Below are 21,200 nucleotides of genomic sequence, written 5' to 3'. Positions count from 1 at the left end.
TTGTTATCCCTTGTAAGGAACTTATAAGCCTATTTGACAATGGCAATGCCATTATTATAAGGTCTAAACCCATTTTCATTATAAGGGTGGCAAGATATCACTAACAAGGATTTTTGTCCCATAATCTACCTTCAAAGAGTTCATGAGATATCAAAAATTCAACTCCCCAGCATGGACAGACTGACCAAAACATAGTAAACACATTCCACGCAGTAAAGTGCATACCTTTGCTGACGTGGTTTGTTTGTCATAGTAAATTCCTAATATATTAATTCTCTGATTGGTTAAACACACTTAATATTTTAAAATCTTTAAGGTGTTTTTTTTGCTAGATTTCGAGTTGGTACAGAAACAGTGGAATATGTCATCAACATTAACATATAGAAGTGACAAATCGTAAATTTTCTCAACAAATTAAAGGATGCTGGCAATCAAGCCTTCTTCATTAGCCTTATTAAGCACATTAGAGATACTGGGCAACTAAAATATAAAGATAGAGTGAGAGAGAATCACCTTAAATCAAAGACACCTTGTGATTGATGCAAGCACAGTTGGGAGAAGATTGTAGGCCTAGTAATAAGATACATAGGCCTCGTTAGTTTTCATTTGTGAAGGGCTCCGATCGCTGTCTTTTCTAGTTTGACATAACCCACACAAGAGGGGGACAATTTTTGCCTCTGAGGAGAACATCTGAATTATGGTATTTTGTACATAATGTCAGGAATTCAATTTTGTTGTAATATTTAAATGAGAGGTTTTGAACTAAACTCCATAGTTCAGAATTAAATCATATAAACAGAGAGTTTAGGATAGCCATTTCTTATATCTTATCATCATCAGCGATTTGATAAAGTGGGTATTTTTATTCAGTTCATGCCAACCAGCAAATCAAACAAATTCACTCACTCCTCCGACAGTGATAAAGGAAAGAAGAAAAGAAGAATAAATGCAGTAAATCAAACACAGGAAGTGTCTTCTTCCTTTTGTTCTTTCGGCTTGGTGAGGCTACTGCAAGTAGAACGCGAAGAAGGAGATGACGGAGGCGCCAAGGATGGCCCCGACAGCAGGCACGACGGTGGAGGAGCCACTGGCGGGACCGGGCGCTGGGGCCTCGGCCGCGAGGGCCGCGGAAGCTGAGGCGGCGGCGACGAGGACGGCACAGGCGATCTTCCTCATCTCCATGGGCCTGCCGAGTTGGGAAGCTGAGATGAGAAGGATGTCTTGAGTCGTCCTCCTCCTCCTCCTCCTTTGCAGGCCTGAGGAGAGAAGGGGAGGAGGGAGGTGATTATATAGGGTGGATCGGTGGTAGAGGTAGTGATTCGGCGCGCGGCCTTTGAGCTTATTTAGGGCAACACAATTACGTGGTTGCATGTGCATGAAAACTGGGCCTATGGAGAACGTTTTCTTGACCGATTCCTGTTGTTCATAAGCAAGGCTAAACTAAGAAACAAGAATATGATGACAGATCATTGCCTCGTAGGCATGTGCTGTAAAATTCGGGTTCATGCATGTGGTTGTTTTGATGATCACGTATTTTATGTGAATTCGCATATGTTTATTCATATTAAAAGATCGAAGGAAAAAAGAGAGGAGAAATAGATGTCGTCAGTTCTTGCATGGGTTACGTGTGCTACGGTATTAGTTGAGTGATCCTCCCTGCTTCTCTCCTTTAATTCTGTGAATGTGAGATAGATTTATGCCATTTTGCTTCAATGGTATTTGATACTTTACTTTCAATATGTTTATAATTTGAAAAATACTCAAATTCTTCTAAAAGAATTTTTCTTATGTTATAATATTTTGATTTGTTACTGTATTTTTGGTTTGTTATAATATTTTGATCACCATAACAAGCACATGATATTGTTATGGTACTGTAATGGTCTATGAGTAATGACATCAAAAAGACATGATATAATGTCACTTATAGTATTTTTTTATAATATTTATGGTATTTTTATATATTAATAAAATATTATAAATAATATTGAAAAATATTATAAACGAGCTAAATGAAAATACTGTAACAATTAAAAGTATTATTTGAAAAAAAAAAGTAAAAGAGGAGATACCTTTCAGAAAATACTCAAAATATGATAATTTTCTAGGGAAATCATCCTACTTACCTTTTTTTATTTATTGAGCAAAATACAACTAGGTTAGGTGATATACTATTGTTTGACTCTCTAATTTGTTTAAGTTAGAAATTACATATATATATATACATATGTATATATATATATATATATGTATGTATATATATATATATATGTATGTATATATATATATATATGTATATATATATATATATATATATGTATATATATATATATATATATATATGTATATATATATATACATATATATACATATGTATATATATATATATATATATATATTGAATAAAATCTAAAATATTATCCAGTAATATGATATACCAAATTAAATATTGAGAGTTTTAAATTTTAATTGATAAATCTCGAAGATATTAGATTATCAAAATTACTATGTAAAAGAGATTTCATATCCCTTTATTGATCATGATGATTAATACTATCATGAGACGATTAGATATTCCCCCTAAATTTTATCATATAAAAGAGGTTTAATATTCCTTGATTTGTTCATTATGCTACTATATTTTAGATTCTATATAAAGAAATTCCTTTTAATGTACTCTTTTTTCAACTAAAACATCTCCGGTACTTCATGTATACTTTGATGTGTAGGTGATCGCATTGTTTTACTATTCCATATTACTTCGAGGTAAATCTTTGATTTATTGGAGGAGTAAGAAATAAAGTGTTCTTACTTTGTACTGAAGCAAAATATCATATTCTTTGTTGATACTATTGAAGAATTGATATGGTTACACTATCTAGAAGTATTATTTGAATCTCCAACATTTAATGTCATTCAAATTGCTCACAATGATATCTATCATGAACACACAAAATATATTGAATATCATTTTATATAACATCTTCAACATTGCAACAGACATATTTATCAAGTCATTATCTAATTTAAATTCTTAGTTTCCAAACTTAAACTGATTTCCATTGTATCATCTTAAATTTGTAGGATATGTCAAAGTTACTATGTAAAAAGGATCATCATGATTTTTACCATCATGAGAAGATTAGACATTTCCCCTAAATCTTATCATATAAAAATAATTTAACATCTCTTTATTTTTATAAATCTCATAATTTATGAGATTAATTTGATTGTCTTTAATCATATAAATAGGATTGTGATGTCTATAACAAATACAATAATTAGATACCAAATTTCTTCATCTTTTGATACTCTCTTTTTCAATCTTCTCAAAGTTCTCTTTAATAAATGATAAAAAAAATTGACTTTGACTTTTGATCAAAAGGTTGAATGATCAAGTCTCGTGTTTGTCACCAACCAACAAGAAAAAACAAAAATAGAATAATGAATAGTAGTTAGGAATTGAGATGAAGTTATTTTGAAGTATATCAATATGTAAGTAATAAGAAAAGTAGAAGATAGAAGAGCACATATTCCACATAAATAAATTCAAACTTATGAAATACAAGAACAAAAAAAGATATAGTAAAATTTATATTTACGAAAATCAGTACGAGAAGAGACAATGGATGGAATCGTAACATAAAAATAGAAAAAGCCAAATAATTGTAAAGGCCCTTCATAGCATCTCATCTTCTAATCTCAATAGTATTTATGTTTTGTATAGAAAAATAAATATAACAAAAATGATTTAATAAGATCAAGTAGATGATTGAAACAAAACTCAAACCAATGCTTTCAATCATTCTTGTGTTTCTAATGTTTAATGTTAGGACCAAGTCAACACTAAGAGAGGGGGTGAATTAGTACTTTCGTAAAAATCTTAATGATTCGAAAAACTTCTCATTCCATGAAATCATATTTGAAAGATACTTGACTTGAAAGTATGTTCATAAGATAGTGAAAGTAATAAACAAGTAAATCATTTTGTAATATAAATAAAAAGCATAAAATAAATGCAAACCGAGTTTTATAGTGGTTCGATTGTCGTGACCTATATCCACTCCCGATTCTCCTTCACTTGAGGCCACTGGCTTCCACTACTGATCTTCCTTTAATAGGCGAAAACCAACTACCCTCTTACAACTCTTTCTCCTTTTCATAGGTTCAGGAGAGAACCTTTACACTTCTCTCTTTTACACTTAGACATCATTTCTCCTTTTAGAAGGACTTCCAAATATTGGAAAGAGGTGACTCTATACTAAGAGAGATTTATAACTTTTTTCACATAGATTATTTTCCTTTTTTCAACTCAATTTCGTGTTCTTTCATGCAGGAATAACTGGGATAATTATAGACCATAAATGACTTCAAAAATGGAGCCAAAAAATATCTCATCCTGAGTTTCTTGGGTCTTGACAATACCACCACCTGTGTTGGGCGGTACTATCACCTGCAATATTAACACTAGTCGGTACCACTGCCTAGTTTGACAATACCACCGCTTGACACAGTCTGGGAGACTATGTCTAGACGGCGCCATCGTCGAGTTTGGCGATGCCATCACCTAGGTCAAATATGGGTCACTAAATGGGTCAAACAACATACTCAATTCAGTCATAATTCAGGGCCAAACAACATACTCAATTCACCATCTCATTGTCATTGGTTTATCGACGCTTCGTCCAATCTTTTGGCTCATCGTCCTCTTTTGCAGTCATTTGCCAAATCGGCATATTGACCTCTACAACTCTGATTTACTTGACACAATGTCTGCTCTTCTAGGACTGATACCCGAACTTATGGTACAAAGCCTTCTACCGACACGTCGATCGATCCTCCAGCTTGACGTTCAATCTTCTGACATGTTTCATTCCGGCCCAACATTAATTGTTCCTGCTTTAATTGTCTCTTCACGATCGAAACTAGTCCTACGTCACTCAAAACGCATATTAGATCATAAACTCTATCAATTGATTTTATCATCAAAATTTGAGATTCAATATTTAACTCACATGAAAATGATTTTATAGGTTGATGACTATCTAAAATCTCATAGAAACTCTATTTCAAAGTTGATTAAGCCTTTAAATCTATTATTTATCACACATCTATATCTTTATCATGTCTACAAAATGATGCAAAATATGCCTCTATAGAATCAGAGGAAAATGTAGAATCAAAATATGCCACTTGGGTTGGAAGTTCAAGCTCAACAAGTTAGTCATTTCATCGGGTTGAATCGAAACGGTTCGGCTTACAAGTATTCCTCCACTTGCATCTTCTGACTCACAAAAATTCAAATTTCCTTCTCAATCGAACAAAAACTTGCTACAAAAACAAGCTATTTGGTCATGCTGAATCGAAAAGCCAATTGCCAATCAAACACTGAAATGATGTGCTTAAGAAAGCGAGTATCCTGCAAGTGTGTGGACAAAAAAAGATGGTTTTGGGCATCCATGAAATGGCCCAATCTGAGGTGCAAACTAATATCATTTTTCTTCTTCTTGTCCTTGCATGTAGATACTTCTAATCTTTTTCTTGCCATTGGGTCCTCATGGTGATCTTGTTAGTGGTCATCAAGTTCAGATGCTTATCTTAAGATGCAGGTGACTCTGATGATAGGTGAGTGCTTTAACTAGAAGAGTGCCGAGGAAGTCCACCAATGTCGATTGTCGACTGGAACAAAGGATGGACAGCGTGTTGGGAAAAATATGTTAACGTGGAGTAATTCTTTTCCTCTTTGTATATCAAAATGAGTTTCTAATCAAAATATCAACTTGATATCAAAATATAAATATCAACTAGAATAGCATAAACAATAGAACAATAAATAAATCATACAGTGAGACCAAATTTTTAACGTGAAAAACCTAATGCGGGAAAAATCACGAGACCGTAATTCACCTTAAACTTCTACTATCAATAGTAATGATAACAGGTTTATAGTAAATCTTCTCTAGAATAATCAGAGGATCATAATAACATCAAGAACATAAATCTTGACTCAAAAATAGCATATCATCATCAGATGGATCACATCAAAAAGGAATTCTAGGTTTCACAAAGTGGGTATAGTAGAAAAGTACCTCAGAGAGGGTAAACTTCAGATCAATACATTAGGATTCTTTGCATAAAATTTAGATCAAAACCATAATGTTTGACCACTGCTCTTCAAACGGAAAACTCGAGATCCTAATCTTTTTCTCTCTCTCTCTTTACGCGCTGCTGCTCGCTGCACACGCTCGCTACTTGCTGCCCTCTCTCCTTTTTCTCTCTCTCTGTTCTTCTCTCTCTGTGCCGTCACATTTCGTTGCACGCTCTCTGCCTTTTCTCTCACCGTCCACCGCCGTTGCTCGCTGCGAACCTATTTATCTCGTTAGCTGCCCTCAATTACTCTTAATTAATGAATTGGGCTCAAAAGGCTCGATTGTCCAAGCCTAGGGCTGGACCCAACACAGTGAAGGGTCATGGAGTTGGTGTTTCTTGTAGGACTCTGTCGATTGCCCATATACATCCTATTTATTCATCTCATCTCAGCACCAGACTCCGTTGATTCACCAATGCACTGCCCATACTGTTCGATGAAATGACCATGTAGCGAGTGCGCAGATGATGGAAGAACCCATAAAATTGTGGAAAAGAGATGTCAGAAGAGGAACTGCACTCCATCAAATGCCAAACTGAGCAAACAACTGATAGAATGAACGATACTGATTGCAAGACATAGAGAATCCAATCTTTAATGCTTTGAATTATCAATGAGAGCTTAAGGAGCTCTGAGAAAACTGTTAAGTAGAGCCTTCAGAAATCAATACATCTTCCACAGCCGTATTCAACCATCAGCCTGATCTTATTCATCCTGAAGGTGTTCTCGAGTTGTTCCACATCAACTTCGAACTCCCCTGCTTGACGTTGACCAGATTCCATGCGCATATGACCGAATCAATTGCCATCTTCACAGCTTCAGATATGGCAAAATCTTCTGCAGACTTTTGTTCATGACTTGTGACTCCACAAACTAATTTATTGATAGTAAATGCTGCGTCCAAGTACTACTCCTCCTTAAGTTGTATGTTTTCACGTGAAGATCAATCATCTCGAAAGCAGTTGAGTCCTCATCTTCCTATTCCTGGGAAGCGTAGAGCTTTCGGAGCTCAGGACCTCCAAGGGTTGAAGGCATCGACAACCCTTTTGTGTCAATGCTACCCATATCTTGTGTGAGTAGGACAAAGTTGCTATCACTAAAAGTGAAAAAGAAGGCAAAGGAGCACTAAATTTTGCCTGCTTTATCGGGAAGGGAACATCTTTCCCTGCATTTACACCAAGCTTGAGTGCATGATGGCCCAAAGAAAGAAGGAACTCCTTATCAACATCCAGCCAAAGTGAGAATGTAACAGTTGGACATGGGCAAGAGAAAAGAAGAGGAAAGAAAGGATTCCTCCGTTTAACTGATCCGAGACTTTAAGAAAGCGCTCTAGTCGATTAGTAGTCCAAGAATTCATCACTCTGGTCAAGTCTTGTGAACAGATACAAGAATAGATTTGCCTGCAAACAGTAAACTTGATCAGGATGAACCAGTTGAAACTCGAAACTATGTATGCTTCTGATGCACTAAAATCCTATGAACAGTTCAGATAGACAAAGGGGCAAAAGCATTGCTTCCTGACATTGCAGTACTCAGATATAAAGAATAGCAGAGTACGGCGACCACAACTCCTTGTGGCCGCAAATCTACCCTTCACATCGTCTCTTTTACCCTTTGGAGTCCTCCGTAAAAATTTACCCATCCCTGCTGTGAGTTGAGACAAAGATTCCCACCAGCGATCGAGCCATGAACTGATATGTGCACCTGCGAGAGGAATAATTTGGCCAGGTAGAAACCAATCATTAATCATGTGGGTGATACTGTTTGTAGAAGTGTGCTCTCTCTCTCTCTCTCTTTGATCGGAGATTATGGCCCCATGTTGATCTGGGGACAAGCTAACAGATCACAGGAAAGCATGAACAATGAAGAACAGTAGTATTAAAGCAACTGAAAAGAAGAAAATGTTGATGTTGATAGGAAGAGGGGATAGAGATATTAAATAGAGGAAGAGTAGGATAAGCTTTAATCTTCTATATTTCTCTCAAGAAAAATATTTTTACAATTTCAGAAACTCTATTTCACTCATGACCCAACATATGAGGTTTATATAGTCCCCAAAGATACATTATATTAATTGTATTCAAGATGAATCATTCTCTTTCAAGAAACCCTTTCAAGAACCAATAACCAATTTGACTTATCCTTCTATAGACTTCTAATCCATCTTTTCTTCTTGATGTAATGATTCTCCCACTTGATGCAATGAACCTTTTTATGACACTTGAACAAGTTTAATTCCAACATTCTCCCCTCTTAAACTTGTTCCATCTAGCATGCCAAGTTTTTCTTCGAAGTTGTTGAATATATACCTCTTCTTCAAGAACTCCATTAAGAAATACTGATTTGACATCCATTTGTAAAATCTTCCATTTTATTTGAGCTGCTAGAGAGATAAGTAATCTTACTGTCTCCAATCGAGCAACTAGCGCAAATACTTCTTCATAATCAATTCCATATTGTTGTTTATATCCCTTTGCAACCAATCTGGCCTTGTATTTCTCCACCTCTCATTTTGCATTTCTTTTTGTTTTGAAGATCCACTTAACATCGATAGCTTTGTGGTCTTCTGGAAGTGTAGTAAGCTCCAATGTATTATTTTTGTTAATGGCATGAATCTCTTCATTCATAGCTTGTCGCCATTTTTCATCTCTATAAGCTTCTTCGAAGGTTAATGGATCATATCCTACAAAAAGACAAAATAAAGAAAGTTCATCATTGTTAGTATTAATCCTTCGAGTCACATCATATAGGTCCTGAATTGGTCTTATCCTTCTTATAATTGGACTTCTTGAATCATCTGACCTAGGTGATGATTCTGGCAAAGCAACTTCGGTGCTTGCTTGTATTATATCATCTTCTTCTGAAACTACAGCTTTCTTATGCTGCTCATCACTTTTCCAGTTCCAAATCTGTTGTTCATCAAACTCAACATCTCTTGACATCACAACTTTATTTGTGATAGGATTGTAGAGTTTGTAACCACTGGAATTTTCTGGATAACCTAGCAAAATGCATTTTTGACTTTTATCCTCCAATTTTGTTCTCTTCTCTTCTGGTATCTTGGCAAATGCAACACTTCCAAAAATCCTTAAGTGATCAACTCTTGGTTTTTGTAAGCTCCATGCTTCTTCCGGTGTAACATTACCAATTTGCTTTGTCGGAAACCTGTTAAGCAAATAAACTACACAAGCAACAGCATCACCCCAAAATTCTTTCGGAATTTTTCTTTCCTTTAACATGCATCGTACCATATTAAGGATAGTCCTATTTTTTCTTTCCGAGACACCATTTTGTTGAGGTGTGTATGGCATGGTGAATTGATGTAGAATTCCATTATTTCTACAAAAACTTTCAAATTCATTTGATATATATTCACCACCTCTATCTGTTCTTAAACATTTAATCTTACAACAACTTTGTCTTTCAACCAAATCCTTAAATTCTTTGAATTTGCTTAAAACTTCTTTCTTTTCTTTTAACATGTAAACCCAAGTTTTGCCACTATGATCATCAGTAAATGTAAGAAAATACCTGCTTCCTCCAAGTGATACTGGATTGATAGGGCCACAAACATCTGAGTGTACCAGATCAAGTTGATTCCATGCTCTTTTTGTCCTTCTCACTTTGAAAGGCTTTCTTTCTTGCTTACCCATGACACATACTTCACACAATTTTGCTGGGCGATCAATTTTTGGCATTCCTGTCACCATATTATACTTCTCTAGAAGTTTCAAAGCCTCGAAATTTAAATGAGCATATCTAAGATGCCAAAGTGTAGAAATATCCTCAATATCAGCTTTAAAACAATTTGATTGATCAAAAATACTCAAATGTAGAGGAAACATTCTATTCCTTGCCATTTTCACATGTGATATCAGTGTTTTATTCTTGTCACGAATTGAGAGAGTCATATCTTTCATCTCAATTTCATAACCTTTTTCAAGTAATTGTCCCAAGCTTAAAATATTATTTTTCATATCAGGAACATAATAAACATCTGAAATGCATACTTCCTTGCCATTATTAAGTTCAAGGAGAATTTTACCTTTGCCTCTTACTGGTCTTTGAGACAAATCACCAAATGTAATGTTCCCGGAATAACTTGTATCTATTTCTGAAAATAGATCTTTGATACCACACATGTGATTTGAGGCTTCTGTATCTAGATACCATGTCATAGACTGATCATTTTTCAAATTTTCATAACTCATTAGCAAAACTTGATTTTCCTTCTTTTCTTCCTCAACAAAATTTGCTTTATCACCTTGATTGTTAGGATTATAATAACATTCATAAGAGTAATGTCCATACCTTTTGCAAACATAGCATTGTATTTCAGACCTTTTAGAGTTTCTGCCATGTCCACGGCCTCGGTCACGTCCTCGACCATAACCTCGGCCTCTTTGGCTATAATTTTCTCCAACATCTTCACTGTTTGGAGATTCTTGATTGGTCTGATTTCTGCCTCCTCTTCCTCTTTGTCCTCGTCCTCTTCCTCTTTGAGAATTTGATTCTCTTTTATTTTCAAGAGCAAACTTAGCTTGTAGTGCTTGTTCCATAGTTTTCTCTTCTCCTCTTTTTGTAATCCTTTGTTCATGAACTTGAAGGGAACCCATAAGTTCTTCTAAAGACATTTTTTCTAAATCTTTAGATTCTTCAATCGCAATAGCAATAAAATCAAATTTCGGATCTAGAGATCTCAATATTTTTTCTATTACTCTCTGATCATTTACCTGTTCACCATTTCGTCTCATTTGATGAACAATAGAAATGATTTTTGAGAAGTAATCAGAAATAGTTTCAGATGTACCTTGTTGTAGTTTTTCAAACTCGGCTCGTAAAACTTGTAGACGAAGTTTCTTTACCTTATCAACACCACCGAATGCTTTTTGAAGCATTTCCCAAGCCTCCTTTGAAGTATTTGCTGGAGCGATGATCTCGAACATTGTATCATCAAGGCCTTGGTAGATTGTGAACAAAGCCTTTTTCTCCTTCTTCCTTCTTTCTTTGAGTTGTTTTCTTCCTTCTGCATTCATTGCTCCTTCTTCTGCTGGACTTGGTTCAGCAAATCCATCTTCTACAAACTCCCATACATCTTGGGAGCCTAGAAGAACCTTCATTTGGATGCACCATATGTCATAATTTTCCTTTGTCAATCTAGGGATCTGGAGTTGGATGGCACTTGAGGAAGAGGCCATAACTTAGCTCTGATACCAAATGTTGATGTTGATAGGAAGAGGGGATAGAGATATCAAACAGAGGAAAAGTAGGATAAGCTTTAATCTTCTATATTTCTCTCAAGAAAAACACTTTTACAATTTCAGAAACTCTATTTCACTCATGACCCAACATATGGGGTTTATATAGTCCCCAAAGATACATTATATTAATTGTATTCAAGATGAATCATTCTCTTTCAAGAAACCCTTTTAAGAACCAATAATCAATTTGACTTATCCTTCTATAGACTTATAATCCATCTTTTCTTCTTGATGTAATGATTCTCCCACTTGATGCAATGAACCTTTTTATGACACTTGAACAAGTTTAATTTCAACAGAAAAAACTACAAGAAGGAGAGAGATCTTCCTCTATACTGGAGCAAAGGTTACATCAAACCCTACATGTGCAGGTTCAAAAGAAAAAGCTGATGGTGAGCAAAAGTTGATGGGTGTAGCTCATCCCATATCAATGGTGTAGAATGGAATGTGGTCTTATAACTAGCAGCTTGGAGATGTGCAGCAATCATCGTAGCAGGCCCTACTCCTCCCACTCCAGGATGTTAAAGCTCTTTTCTACAAATCTTCACTTTTAGGAAGAAGAAAATGATGTTCTTGTAACATAGTGGATATGCTTTCGTGGCTCGTCTCAAAAGAAGTGGGTTTCGTCCTCCTTTTTACGTCCAACTTTTTCTCTGTAAATAAGGCCCATGACATGGATCTTCAGTGTGTTTAGTGAGCATCTGAGAGCTGGAAACCTTACTGTCCTTTTGCCAGAGATCATCTTTGATCCGTTGATCACGTTCTCTCTCTCTCTCTCTCTCTCTCTTATTCTTCGTATCCAGACTCCCATCTTTTGAAACAGTGGAGAGACCGAACTACCCGGTCCTGGAAGATTCTCCATAGCCATCCTGCAAAGCTGGCAACCTACAGTGAGACTCAGAGTCATACGTTCCGAGGTTTTAGAGTAAAAGATAGATGACAAGCTTTGTTTTGTCTACGAAGCCATCAAATATGCCATTATCTTTGTTTCGCCTATACAAAACTATCTTCAAGATTAAGTAGTATCGCAATAAGCCATTTGCGTAACACAACCGAATGCAGAAATATGTCGTTTTGAGGTCTTCAATATATGTCTGAGCAAATCGACAGCATGCCTCACACAAGTCCCTCAGCCTCCTCGTAATTCCACTCGCGGGAGACAAAGCTGTTTCTCTGCTGGAACTGAACATGGAAGTGAACAGGAGAGAGGATATATATATATGTATATATATATATATGTATATGTATATATATATATATGTATATATATGTATATATGTATATATATATATATATGTATATACATGTATATATATGTATATATATACTTATATATACATATATGTATATATATGTATATATATACATATATATATACATATGTATATATATATATGTATATATATTTATATATATATTCTTTCTGATGGGGTCCTCCAGTACTGTGTCTCCTTGGCAAGGTTAAGAACAGTGGAAGTTGCACTCTTAGGAATGCAACATGAACATGACATGGAGTCTTACGTCCTTCTCGCTTTGGATTGCAGACATGTTGTTCAAGAATAAAGAAAAAGAAAAGATAACAACAGGTTTTCTGATCCGATAAAGTAGACCCTTTTTTCAGGTGGATGTTGGTGTCCTCCTGTGCATGCAACTCACAATATGGGTTATTATATTCGATAAGAAGGGCAACAAGGAGCAGTCTTACTCCATACTCCATAGAATATGTGCTGCAAAATACTTGGATGTAGGAGTGTTCTATTACAGAAGTTTCTGTTTTCTTTTTAGGTTTTGATAGAGTTCACGTACTTGTTGGAGAAGAGCTACTCGTAGGTATTGTTTGGTTTGATCTGGATGGCTACCAGTAGAAGTGGCCTCCAAGGAGGAGTCTTTGATACCTGACCAAGAGAACCAATGGGGAAGAAAGAAGGCTGCAAAGGGCAATGGCAAGAAAGGTTTTGGGTTTCGTGTACCTTAAAAGAATAAAGAGCTTCCTCTGCTATCCGCTGTGGATGCCTACAATAATAGGAGATAGATAGATAGATAGATAGTTAGTTTTGAACCTACAACCTTTGATAAATAAATCTCACCCTATCAAATCAATATTTCAGGTTGAAGTTTTTATTTTCAATGAATTTGGATAATTTTAATAAATAATAAAATAAATATCTATGTTGTGTTTTGAAGTTAGGTTATTTTAGTTTTCCTTCTTGTTAAATGACACTGATGGTGGGTTAAAATTTTTGGATGCTTGCTTCTCTTGGTATCAGATTTGATGTGATAAACTAATCCACACTAACAGGATATTAACATATGGACAATACTAAGTGACACGACACCCTTATGATATCTATCCACAAAGGGTTAGTAACCTCATGCAATCCCCTAAAAACTTGCAAAAAAAGAAATGAATTAGTTAAAGCGAATGCGTGCGCAAACTTCTTCACCCTACTAAAATATAAAACCTGGGATTGCACAAGTAAATTTTAAAGTAAATACTCTGCTAAAATTTGTAAGCTCAAAACGATCTTACATCCAAGACTAAGTAGTTGCATCGAATGGGAGTTTGTGTGGGTGATTTTGAGAGCATTATTTCAACACTGATACTTTTATTTTGGCACAACTCAGTTGAGTACAATTTTAAGTCGGAAAAAGCAGCTGACTCAGAGCATGAGCAAGTCAATATGCGATATTATGGTGGAAGAGGTGAGGTTTTGTCAGGTAAACCCACTGCCCTTTGTTTTGTAGAACCATTTCCAACGATCAATGACGTTCGTTCGTGTTCTCTGTAGTTCGATCATCTATTGGGTGTTTTCTGCATGGCTTAATTTGTAGTATTCTTGAAGCCTGCGACATCAATGCACAAGGAAAATGATTATATAAACTCCTTTCACCTATCTACTTTGGTTGGACAATCAAAATCTGACCTCATGAATCAAATATTGTTATTGGGTATATGTCCAAAATCCATGCATGCTCTAACAATCTCGTTGGATTCAAAATGATAGTAAATGCTCTTCTTAGGCTCCATGCCAAAATGATATAAGGTCACTTTGGATCATCCTCGGATACAAAATTCACAGTTAGCGGACAACCAAAGAAGGAAGAATATGTGATGGAGCATTGAAAAGGACGAGTGGAGGAAGCGTAAGGAAATCGTTTGCCTTGGATGGCCTCCTCCCACACGCCAACTGATGCACGGATGATGACTGTGGTTTGATATGACTTCTCCACATGCCAGCCTCGTGTTCACTGCCCGCCCCACCCCCCACCCCTCCTCTCTCTCTCTCTCTCTCTCTCGGAACGTAATCAATCTGCAACGAAGGTGTTCATGAATCATTCCAACCCGTTCGCAGTCCGAATCCTTACATTCCATGTGTCGTATGACGTGACTACATTTTTCTTCCCCTCTTCCTCCCTCCAGGGGATAGGTTAGGTCGGTAGATAGACCAATCATTCTGAGAGATCTATTTCATTCCATGTGTCGTATGAAGTGATTGAAGATCATAGAATATGAGAGAGAAAAAAAACCAGGATAGCTGGCAGGGAGAAGCTTATTTTTGGAAGTACCTCAAGCACTCAGTTTTAATATCGAGATCCAAAAGAGAGAGAATAACATATTAATATGACTAATATTTCGGATTAATTTACAATGGACGAGCAGAGCCTAGTATGTCATGAGCGGATTAATTTACAATGGACGAGAGAGAATAACATATTAATATGACTAATATTTGCTAACTTGTTTAACATGAATGAGCGAGGAGGAACATTGCTTGAAATATTTCTTATTCGAAATATCTCATCGTCACTCTATGAATATGAGATTAGCAAATATGATTCGAAATATAAAACTTCATTTCTAATCCTCAAGTAAAACCTAAATTTGACTTGAGTGTTGGAAGTGATCTTACCTTAATACGCCTCCTATCTTAGTTTGCATATGATGCTTACGATAAGAGAGATTTGATTTGAGGAAGTTATCGTAAAGCAGTATCTATCTTCTCAAAGATATAGTTCTCAACAAGTGACTACTTTCAGGAAGTGATCCACATGAATTTACCCCATGACACAACACATTATGTAAATAAAGATCAATACTCATAAGGTTAGTAATACAAGAATCATGGTTTGCAAGGCAACCCTACTTAGAAATTGATTTGTTGGTACATGACTCTTAAGATAGATATTGTTTGGTTAAATTGGAGAAGAAATGGTTTGTTGATGAGTTGATACTCCCATCGCTAATCATTTCCTCAAAGATTGAAAATACCATTTTCTCATGTCAATTATTGGCCTAATGGATGATAAACATAAATGAAACAAATAAATCATCAATTGAAAGTTAATACACTGAGAATACTAATCTCTAACTGAAATGGAACACTTTGGAAAGCCCTCACGGTTCTGAATGTGCGTCCTTGCATTTTACACTTTTGATTAAAATTTATCACCCAAGTAGACATCTAAGGAACATAAATATTACTGTCCAAAGAGTCAAACGGAATAAAAAAATTTAGGAATTCACTACTACAAGAATTCCTTAAAAAAAATAAAGAGTTGGCATAAAAAGGAAAAAGCCCTTTAGAGCATTAAAGGATATATATATATATATATATATATATATATATATATGTATGTACATATATATATATGTATGTACATATATATATATGTATGTACATATATATATATGTATGTACATATATATATATGTATGTACATATATATATATGTATGTACATATGTATATATATATATATATATGTATGTATATATGTATATATATGTATGTATATATGTATATATACACACACACAAACACAAGGAATAAGACTCTTCTTTGTGTTAATTCAGACTTGGATCCAAATGCCTCAGTGAATAAGCTTCTTCACTTCTTCTAGATCTATTAAAAAATTTCTACTTGAATTATTTTTCTTTTATCTTTTTTACATTAAGACCTTGAGATACATAGAATATCTATAAAATAATTAAATATTAATTTTTTAGGTTTTTTTTGTAAAGCGACATTGCCTCTTCATTTTTCATGATCAGATTAAAATTTAAAAAAAATTAAAGACTCATAGGACAATTGAATGCCATATTTTTAAAAAAAATAAGAAAATTTTCATTCATCCATGAAATTTGTAAAGAGAAAATGAACACAACATTCTTTAAAACCCTTCCTACTGAACTCTGTAAATTACATTTGAATCTTGCCTTAAATGATATATAATTTCCTCTTGAACATCTCAGAATTAATCTTAGAACTAATTTAAAATCAATCCAAAATTTCTAATTGATGAAAAACTAAGAGACTAAAATAAATACCTTGACTTCCCTTGATTAAAGTTATAGAGACGCTCTTGTGCCATTTGGTCAACACTTAAGTCTCCATAGTTCACATTTTGGAGAAGGAAGAATAGGATTTTCCCCATACATACATTTCAAATATTGATGTAAAAGAAGAATAGGAAACAAAACAAAGGAATGTCACATACCAAAAAGCATCCTCATTTATACTCTCTCTCTCTCTCTCTCTCTCTCTCTCTCTCTCTCGTGCATGTGTTTGCGCACCTCATGTTAACAGAAAAATGAAGAAAGAAGAAAAGGACATCCACAACTTAATTGCCATGAGTCAAAAGTAAACACCATTCACTGCTGATGGGCTACTTGTCCAGAATCCAAAGAAGAAGAGAAGGAATAATGAAGCAGTAACCACAAAACATTGCCCTACCGAGAATTGGTAAGTAGAATCTATTATGTATCAGAGGAACAGACATCATCAACACACGAGAAAATTGCTTTCTCTTCCTGGAGCACTAAGTTCTCGGGTTAGATGGTACGCAGGAAAAGAGAGAGAGAGAGAGAGAGAGAGAGAGAGAGAGAGAGAACTGAATCAGAACAAGAAATAAAGCACTGCAGATGGACATACAAGCTCGTCCGAACAAGGAAAAGAAATGAGGCAGTTCATATGTGCCCTAAACGTAGCAACTGGAGACTCTCATCTTGCTTCATTACATTATGGACACAAGCACGAACCAGGTAAGGGAGATACCAATGTATACCTTCATTGATTTACAGGACCCCGGTGACACTCATTTAGTTGGTGGCAATCTTGTTCGATCTCCGACGATGGATCGTCTTCCTCCTCGAAGCAGTTGATGCCGTAAGCAGCATGGCCATGCCCAAAGGACTTGATGTGGTCCTTCAGCGATCTCTTGTGCTTGAAGTCGGAGCCACAGATGCAGTACCACAGTTTTCCACAGTTCTTTTCATGGGTTCTCCAATCTCCTTTCACTGCGAAGGCCTTTCCGCACTTCCGGCACATGAACGGCTTGATGCCGTGCTTCCTTTTGTAGTGAGTTTGGAGGGTCCTGAAGTCCTTCAATGGCTTCGATCTTGGATGGTCTATGTTGTTCCTGCAGCCAGGCGCGCAGCAGTAGCACGGAAGCCTCAGCATGGCCGTCGGTTGGATGCCTCTTAGAGACTCTGGTCCCTTCCTATACTGTGATCCATGCCCCCACTTGTGCATCTATATTGTCACAACACAATGGCAGAATGACTGATCATGAGATCAATGGCATGTTACATACATTATCTTCAGAAACAAAGATGCTAAATAAGACGGAAATATAACTCCTGAATCTATTTGAGCTAAATTTTCTTTTTATATTATATTTGTGTTACTATATATAGTCGGTTATTAAATCTAGCATGCCATGTAGTAGTAATTCCATAAGAAGTCCAAGGAATAAGAAAAATAAAAGACATTTCTAGCTGGGAGTCGGTGGAGTTGAACTATATTTTCGATGAGTCGCTCAAAGAAACATATATTATATATATATATATATATTGTGGACGCGATGTAGCCCTTATTGTGTCAGGAAAATATTGTTCTTCTTGACATGAAGGTTCTGTTCAAGAGTTATACTGACATAAGTCTGCAACTCTCTTTTTGATCTGTTGCAATCTGAACTCTTGCGAGAAACAAGGGAAATCATGAGAATCCAGAGAGAGAGAGAGAGAGAGAGAGAGATGCAGATCGCCTCTCAATCTTCTGGGAAAGCAACTCAGTTGAGGATTCATATGGACTCGAGTTCCTGAGTTCATACGGGCTGAGCATGCTAAAGAATCTGATTTGCTTTACGGATTATCTGAGCCAACCTGGGAACTACAATTTCTTTTCAGAATTTTCAGACTTTTTGGAGAACGAAAGAGATTATTTGAGAATTATCACGACAACCAATGCTTCATGTACATATGGACAGCTCCCGGAAACAACAAAGGTATGAGGAACATAGCGTATGCCAAGTTCAATCGCATAAAAAGGAGGGATAGTTTCCAGGATCCATCTCAGCGGCCTGCAGTAGCAGATGGAGACAAGTGCCACATTGCTACACAGACCTTTACCATGCAGAAGAATATATCTCGGAATACAGAAAATCTTGAAGGTTCAAGATGAGAAACAAAAGGCATGTATGTCAAGGTGTCCAAGAAAAAGGGGGAAGAAATTGGATTACCTGCATGTTGTTGTATCTATTAAAAGTCTTGTAGCAGACAGGGCAAGAGAACTGGGTAGGTCCAATAAGGATTTGAGAAGGCGTGGGAATCCAGTACTGGCCTTTGTTGAGCCTCCCTAAGGAATTGGAAGGGTAGCCTGAGGTAACGACATCATCACCTTCTTCTTCTTCCTTTTCTGCGTTGTCTTCTGAGGTTGGGGGGAGTCTTGATACCAGATCAACTGCACCAGGGCTCGGTAGGCCTATGTGGAGAGCCACAGTCACGCCACCAACTTCATCATCAGCTTCATCATCGGCACGGGCGGCTTTGTTCCTACTCCCTCCGGCGGAGGCACTGCACGAGGTGTCATCCTCCTCCTCTTGGTGCCTCGTGGGTCTGAGGCTCAGGAGAGGGAGGGCTTCTCTAAGGGGAGGAGATGGAGGATGCGGCGGGAGTGAGCTGTGTGTGCTGAAGCTGTAGGATTGAAACGCAGCTGGTGGGAAGGATGGATCGGAGATGAGAGGGTAGTGGCTGTAGAGTTTGTAGAAATTAGAGTAGGGATCTGCCATAGCAGGAGAGGAGGAAGAAGAAGAGAGGAGGCTGTTGGGTTTGTGTAACAGCTTCCTATTGAGAGTGAAGAGGGAAGGGCGGAGAGAAGGTTGAGCAAAGTAGCTAAGCCTAAATAATTCGCTAGAGAGAGAGAGAGAGAGAGGGGTGGGGGGAGGAGAACAACCTGGTTGACTGGAACATAGAGAAGGGAAAGTTGCAGGGAGAGAGAGAAAAGAAAGAAAGAGATGGATGAATGTCTGATTGCAGAGTATGTATAGAACGAAGATCATTTACTGGATGACGATGATGAAGATGACAGTGTTTTTCACATACAACAAACTAAAGCTGGGCATAATGTAAACACTGAGACGAAACGAGAGAGAGATGAAGAGGAAGTGAGGCCCATCTGGGACTGGGATTCCATGCTGTCCACCACCCACATCTGTGGTTGCCCGTAGCTTTCTTCTCCCAAGTATATATGCACGTATGGTGTGTTAGTTTAATGGGGTCTACGAAGGCGCCTCCTCGTGTGCTTGCTTCACCGCGAGCAAATGCTTCGGTGGTCGAGCCACACGGTCGGTTCGGCTCGTGCCCACTAACCGACCAATTGAGCCATCACCCCCGAGCCAGCCTCACCTCCTCTTTTACTTTTGTGCATTACATACATACATAAATATATATATATATATATAATTCTATTCATACTTATTTTTTATGATTGATTCAAACCAAGGAGAGAAATGATTGAGTTGGCCTGGCTAAATCTTAGTATGATATTTTAACTTGCTCGTCAACATTGTCTTTTCATTTTTGGACTAAATAAAAAGGTATTGATGACTCGCATGATTTCAAGAGACTTGAATAGGAATATTTATCTACTACTTTGGCGTGTCTATCCCATTGGATACATATTGTCAGATATAAAATCGTTCATCCAAGGTGGCACAATCGATTGGGTCCGTTTCAACATTACACTATTCCACTAACATATTTTGTCTAAGCACATACTCTTTTGAGAGGAGATTTGTAAGATAAAAAAAGAAAGAGAGTCGAGGATTGATTAGCAATTACCTTTATCAAAGATCATGTATTAATAGGAGAGAGAGCTATACGAGGTCATAGCAACAAAGCAAAAAAAAAAAAAAATAATAATAATATAGTATAATTGTACGAAGAGAGGAGGCCCTCCCTTGTAACAGGGGAGGATGCCTCTTTTGTTACGAGGAGTCTTGTTGGAGGGTAAGAGCATTACCTTTAGTTACCATACATTCTCTCACACCTTTTTCCTCTTCTTAATAGGGGAGGAATGTACTTTTCATCCCCTTCTTCTTGTCTCTTAGACGAAGATGGATCGCTTATACATGGAGACAAAGAAATACGTAAATCAGGATAATCAAGGTAGATAGCTAGGAAAACCCCTCATAATACACATTATTTGTGCTAGGAGCTACTGTAATGATGGATTGAGATTGAACCTACAAAACATAAGTGATGACTAACCTACCATAATGACACATTACATGGGCGAGAGTTATCGATTTCATCTTGTCAAAGCCCCATGATACTCTTCAATTTATTAAGATAGGCTATGGTGCTACAGTGATGATGTGATTATCAGGAAATTCAGATGGACTCATATCGATATTTGACTGATGTTGTATATTCTTCCGTCACTAATATTTTTTTCGATCCATTTAGATCATATTAAACACCTTTTTCGTTTCAGGATGAGTTCGAATGAC

The 21,200-nt window shown here is 36.5% G+C and overlaps 2 protein-coding genes across 2 annotated transcripts; both read right to left on the bottom strand.

Moving 5' to 3' along the window:
* Positions 1-843: 843 nt before the first annotated feature.
* Positions 844-1,275, bottom strand: LOC135650928 (arabinogalactan protein 23-like). The gene has a single exon (XM_065170623.1). It carries the CDS (start codon positions 1,180-1,182, stop codon positions 1,006-1,008), a length of 177 nt encoding a protein of 58 aa, XP_065026695.1. The 5' UTR covers positions 1,183-1,275; the 3' UTR covers positions 844-1,005.
* A 16,026-nt stretch (positions 1,276-17,301) lies between these two features.
* LOC103974392 (zinc finger protein WIP2-like) lies at positions 17,302-19,852 on the bottom strand. Its single transcript, XM_009389208.3, has 2 exons — positions 18,930-19,852; positions 17,302-17,941 (listed from the first exon to the last, which is right to left on the bottom strand). Exons 1-2 carry the CDS (start codon positions 19,746-19,748, stop codon positions 17,477-17,479), a joined length of 1,284 nt encoding a protein of 427 aa, XP_009387483.2. The 5' UTR covers positions 19,749-19,852; the 3' UTR covers positions 17,302-17,476.
* Between the last annotated feature and the right edge of the window lie 1,348 nt (positions 19,853-21,200).

The sequence above is a fragment of the Musa acuminata genome, chromosome BXJ3-10 (genome assembly GCF_036884655.1).
Source record: "Musa acuminata AAA Group cultivar baxijiao chromosome BXJ3-10, Cavendish_Baxijiao_AAA, whole genome shotgun sequence".
NCBI lineage: Eukaryota > Viridiplantae > Streptophyta > Magnoliopsida > Zingiberales > Musaceae > Musa > Musa acuminata.
This window is presented reverse-complemented; position numbering and strand designations above follow the sequence as displayed.

What these genes read in the sequence shown, in the direction of transcription:
- LOC135650928 (XM_065170623.1), bottom strand. Translation starts at nt 1,182, where the DNA reads ATGGAGATGAGGAAGATCGCCTGTGCCGTCCTCGTCGCCGCCGCCTCA.
- LOC103974392 (XM_009389208.3), bottom strand. Translation starts at nt 19,748, where the DNA reads ATGATCTTCGTTCTATACATACTCTGCAATCAGACATTCATCCATCTC. An exon ending in ATAGATACAACAACATGCAG is followed by an intron (nt 17,942 to 18,929) that starts GTAATCCAATTT and finishes GTGACAATATAG; the next exon opens with ATGCACAAGTGGGGGCATGG.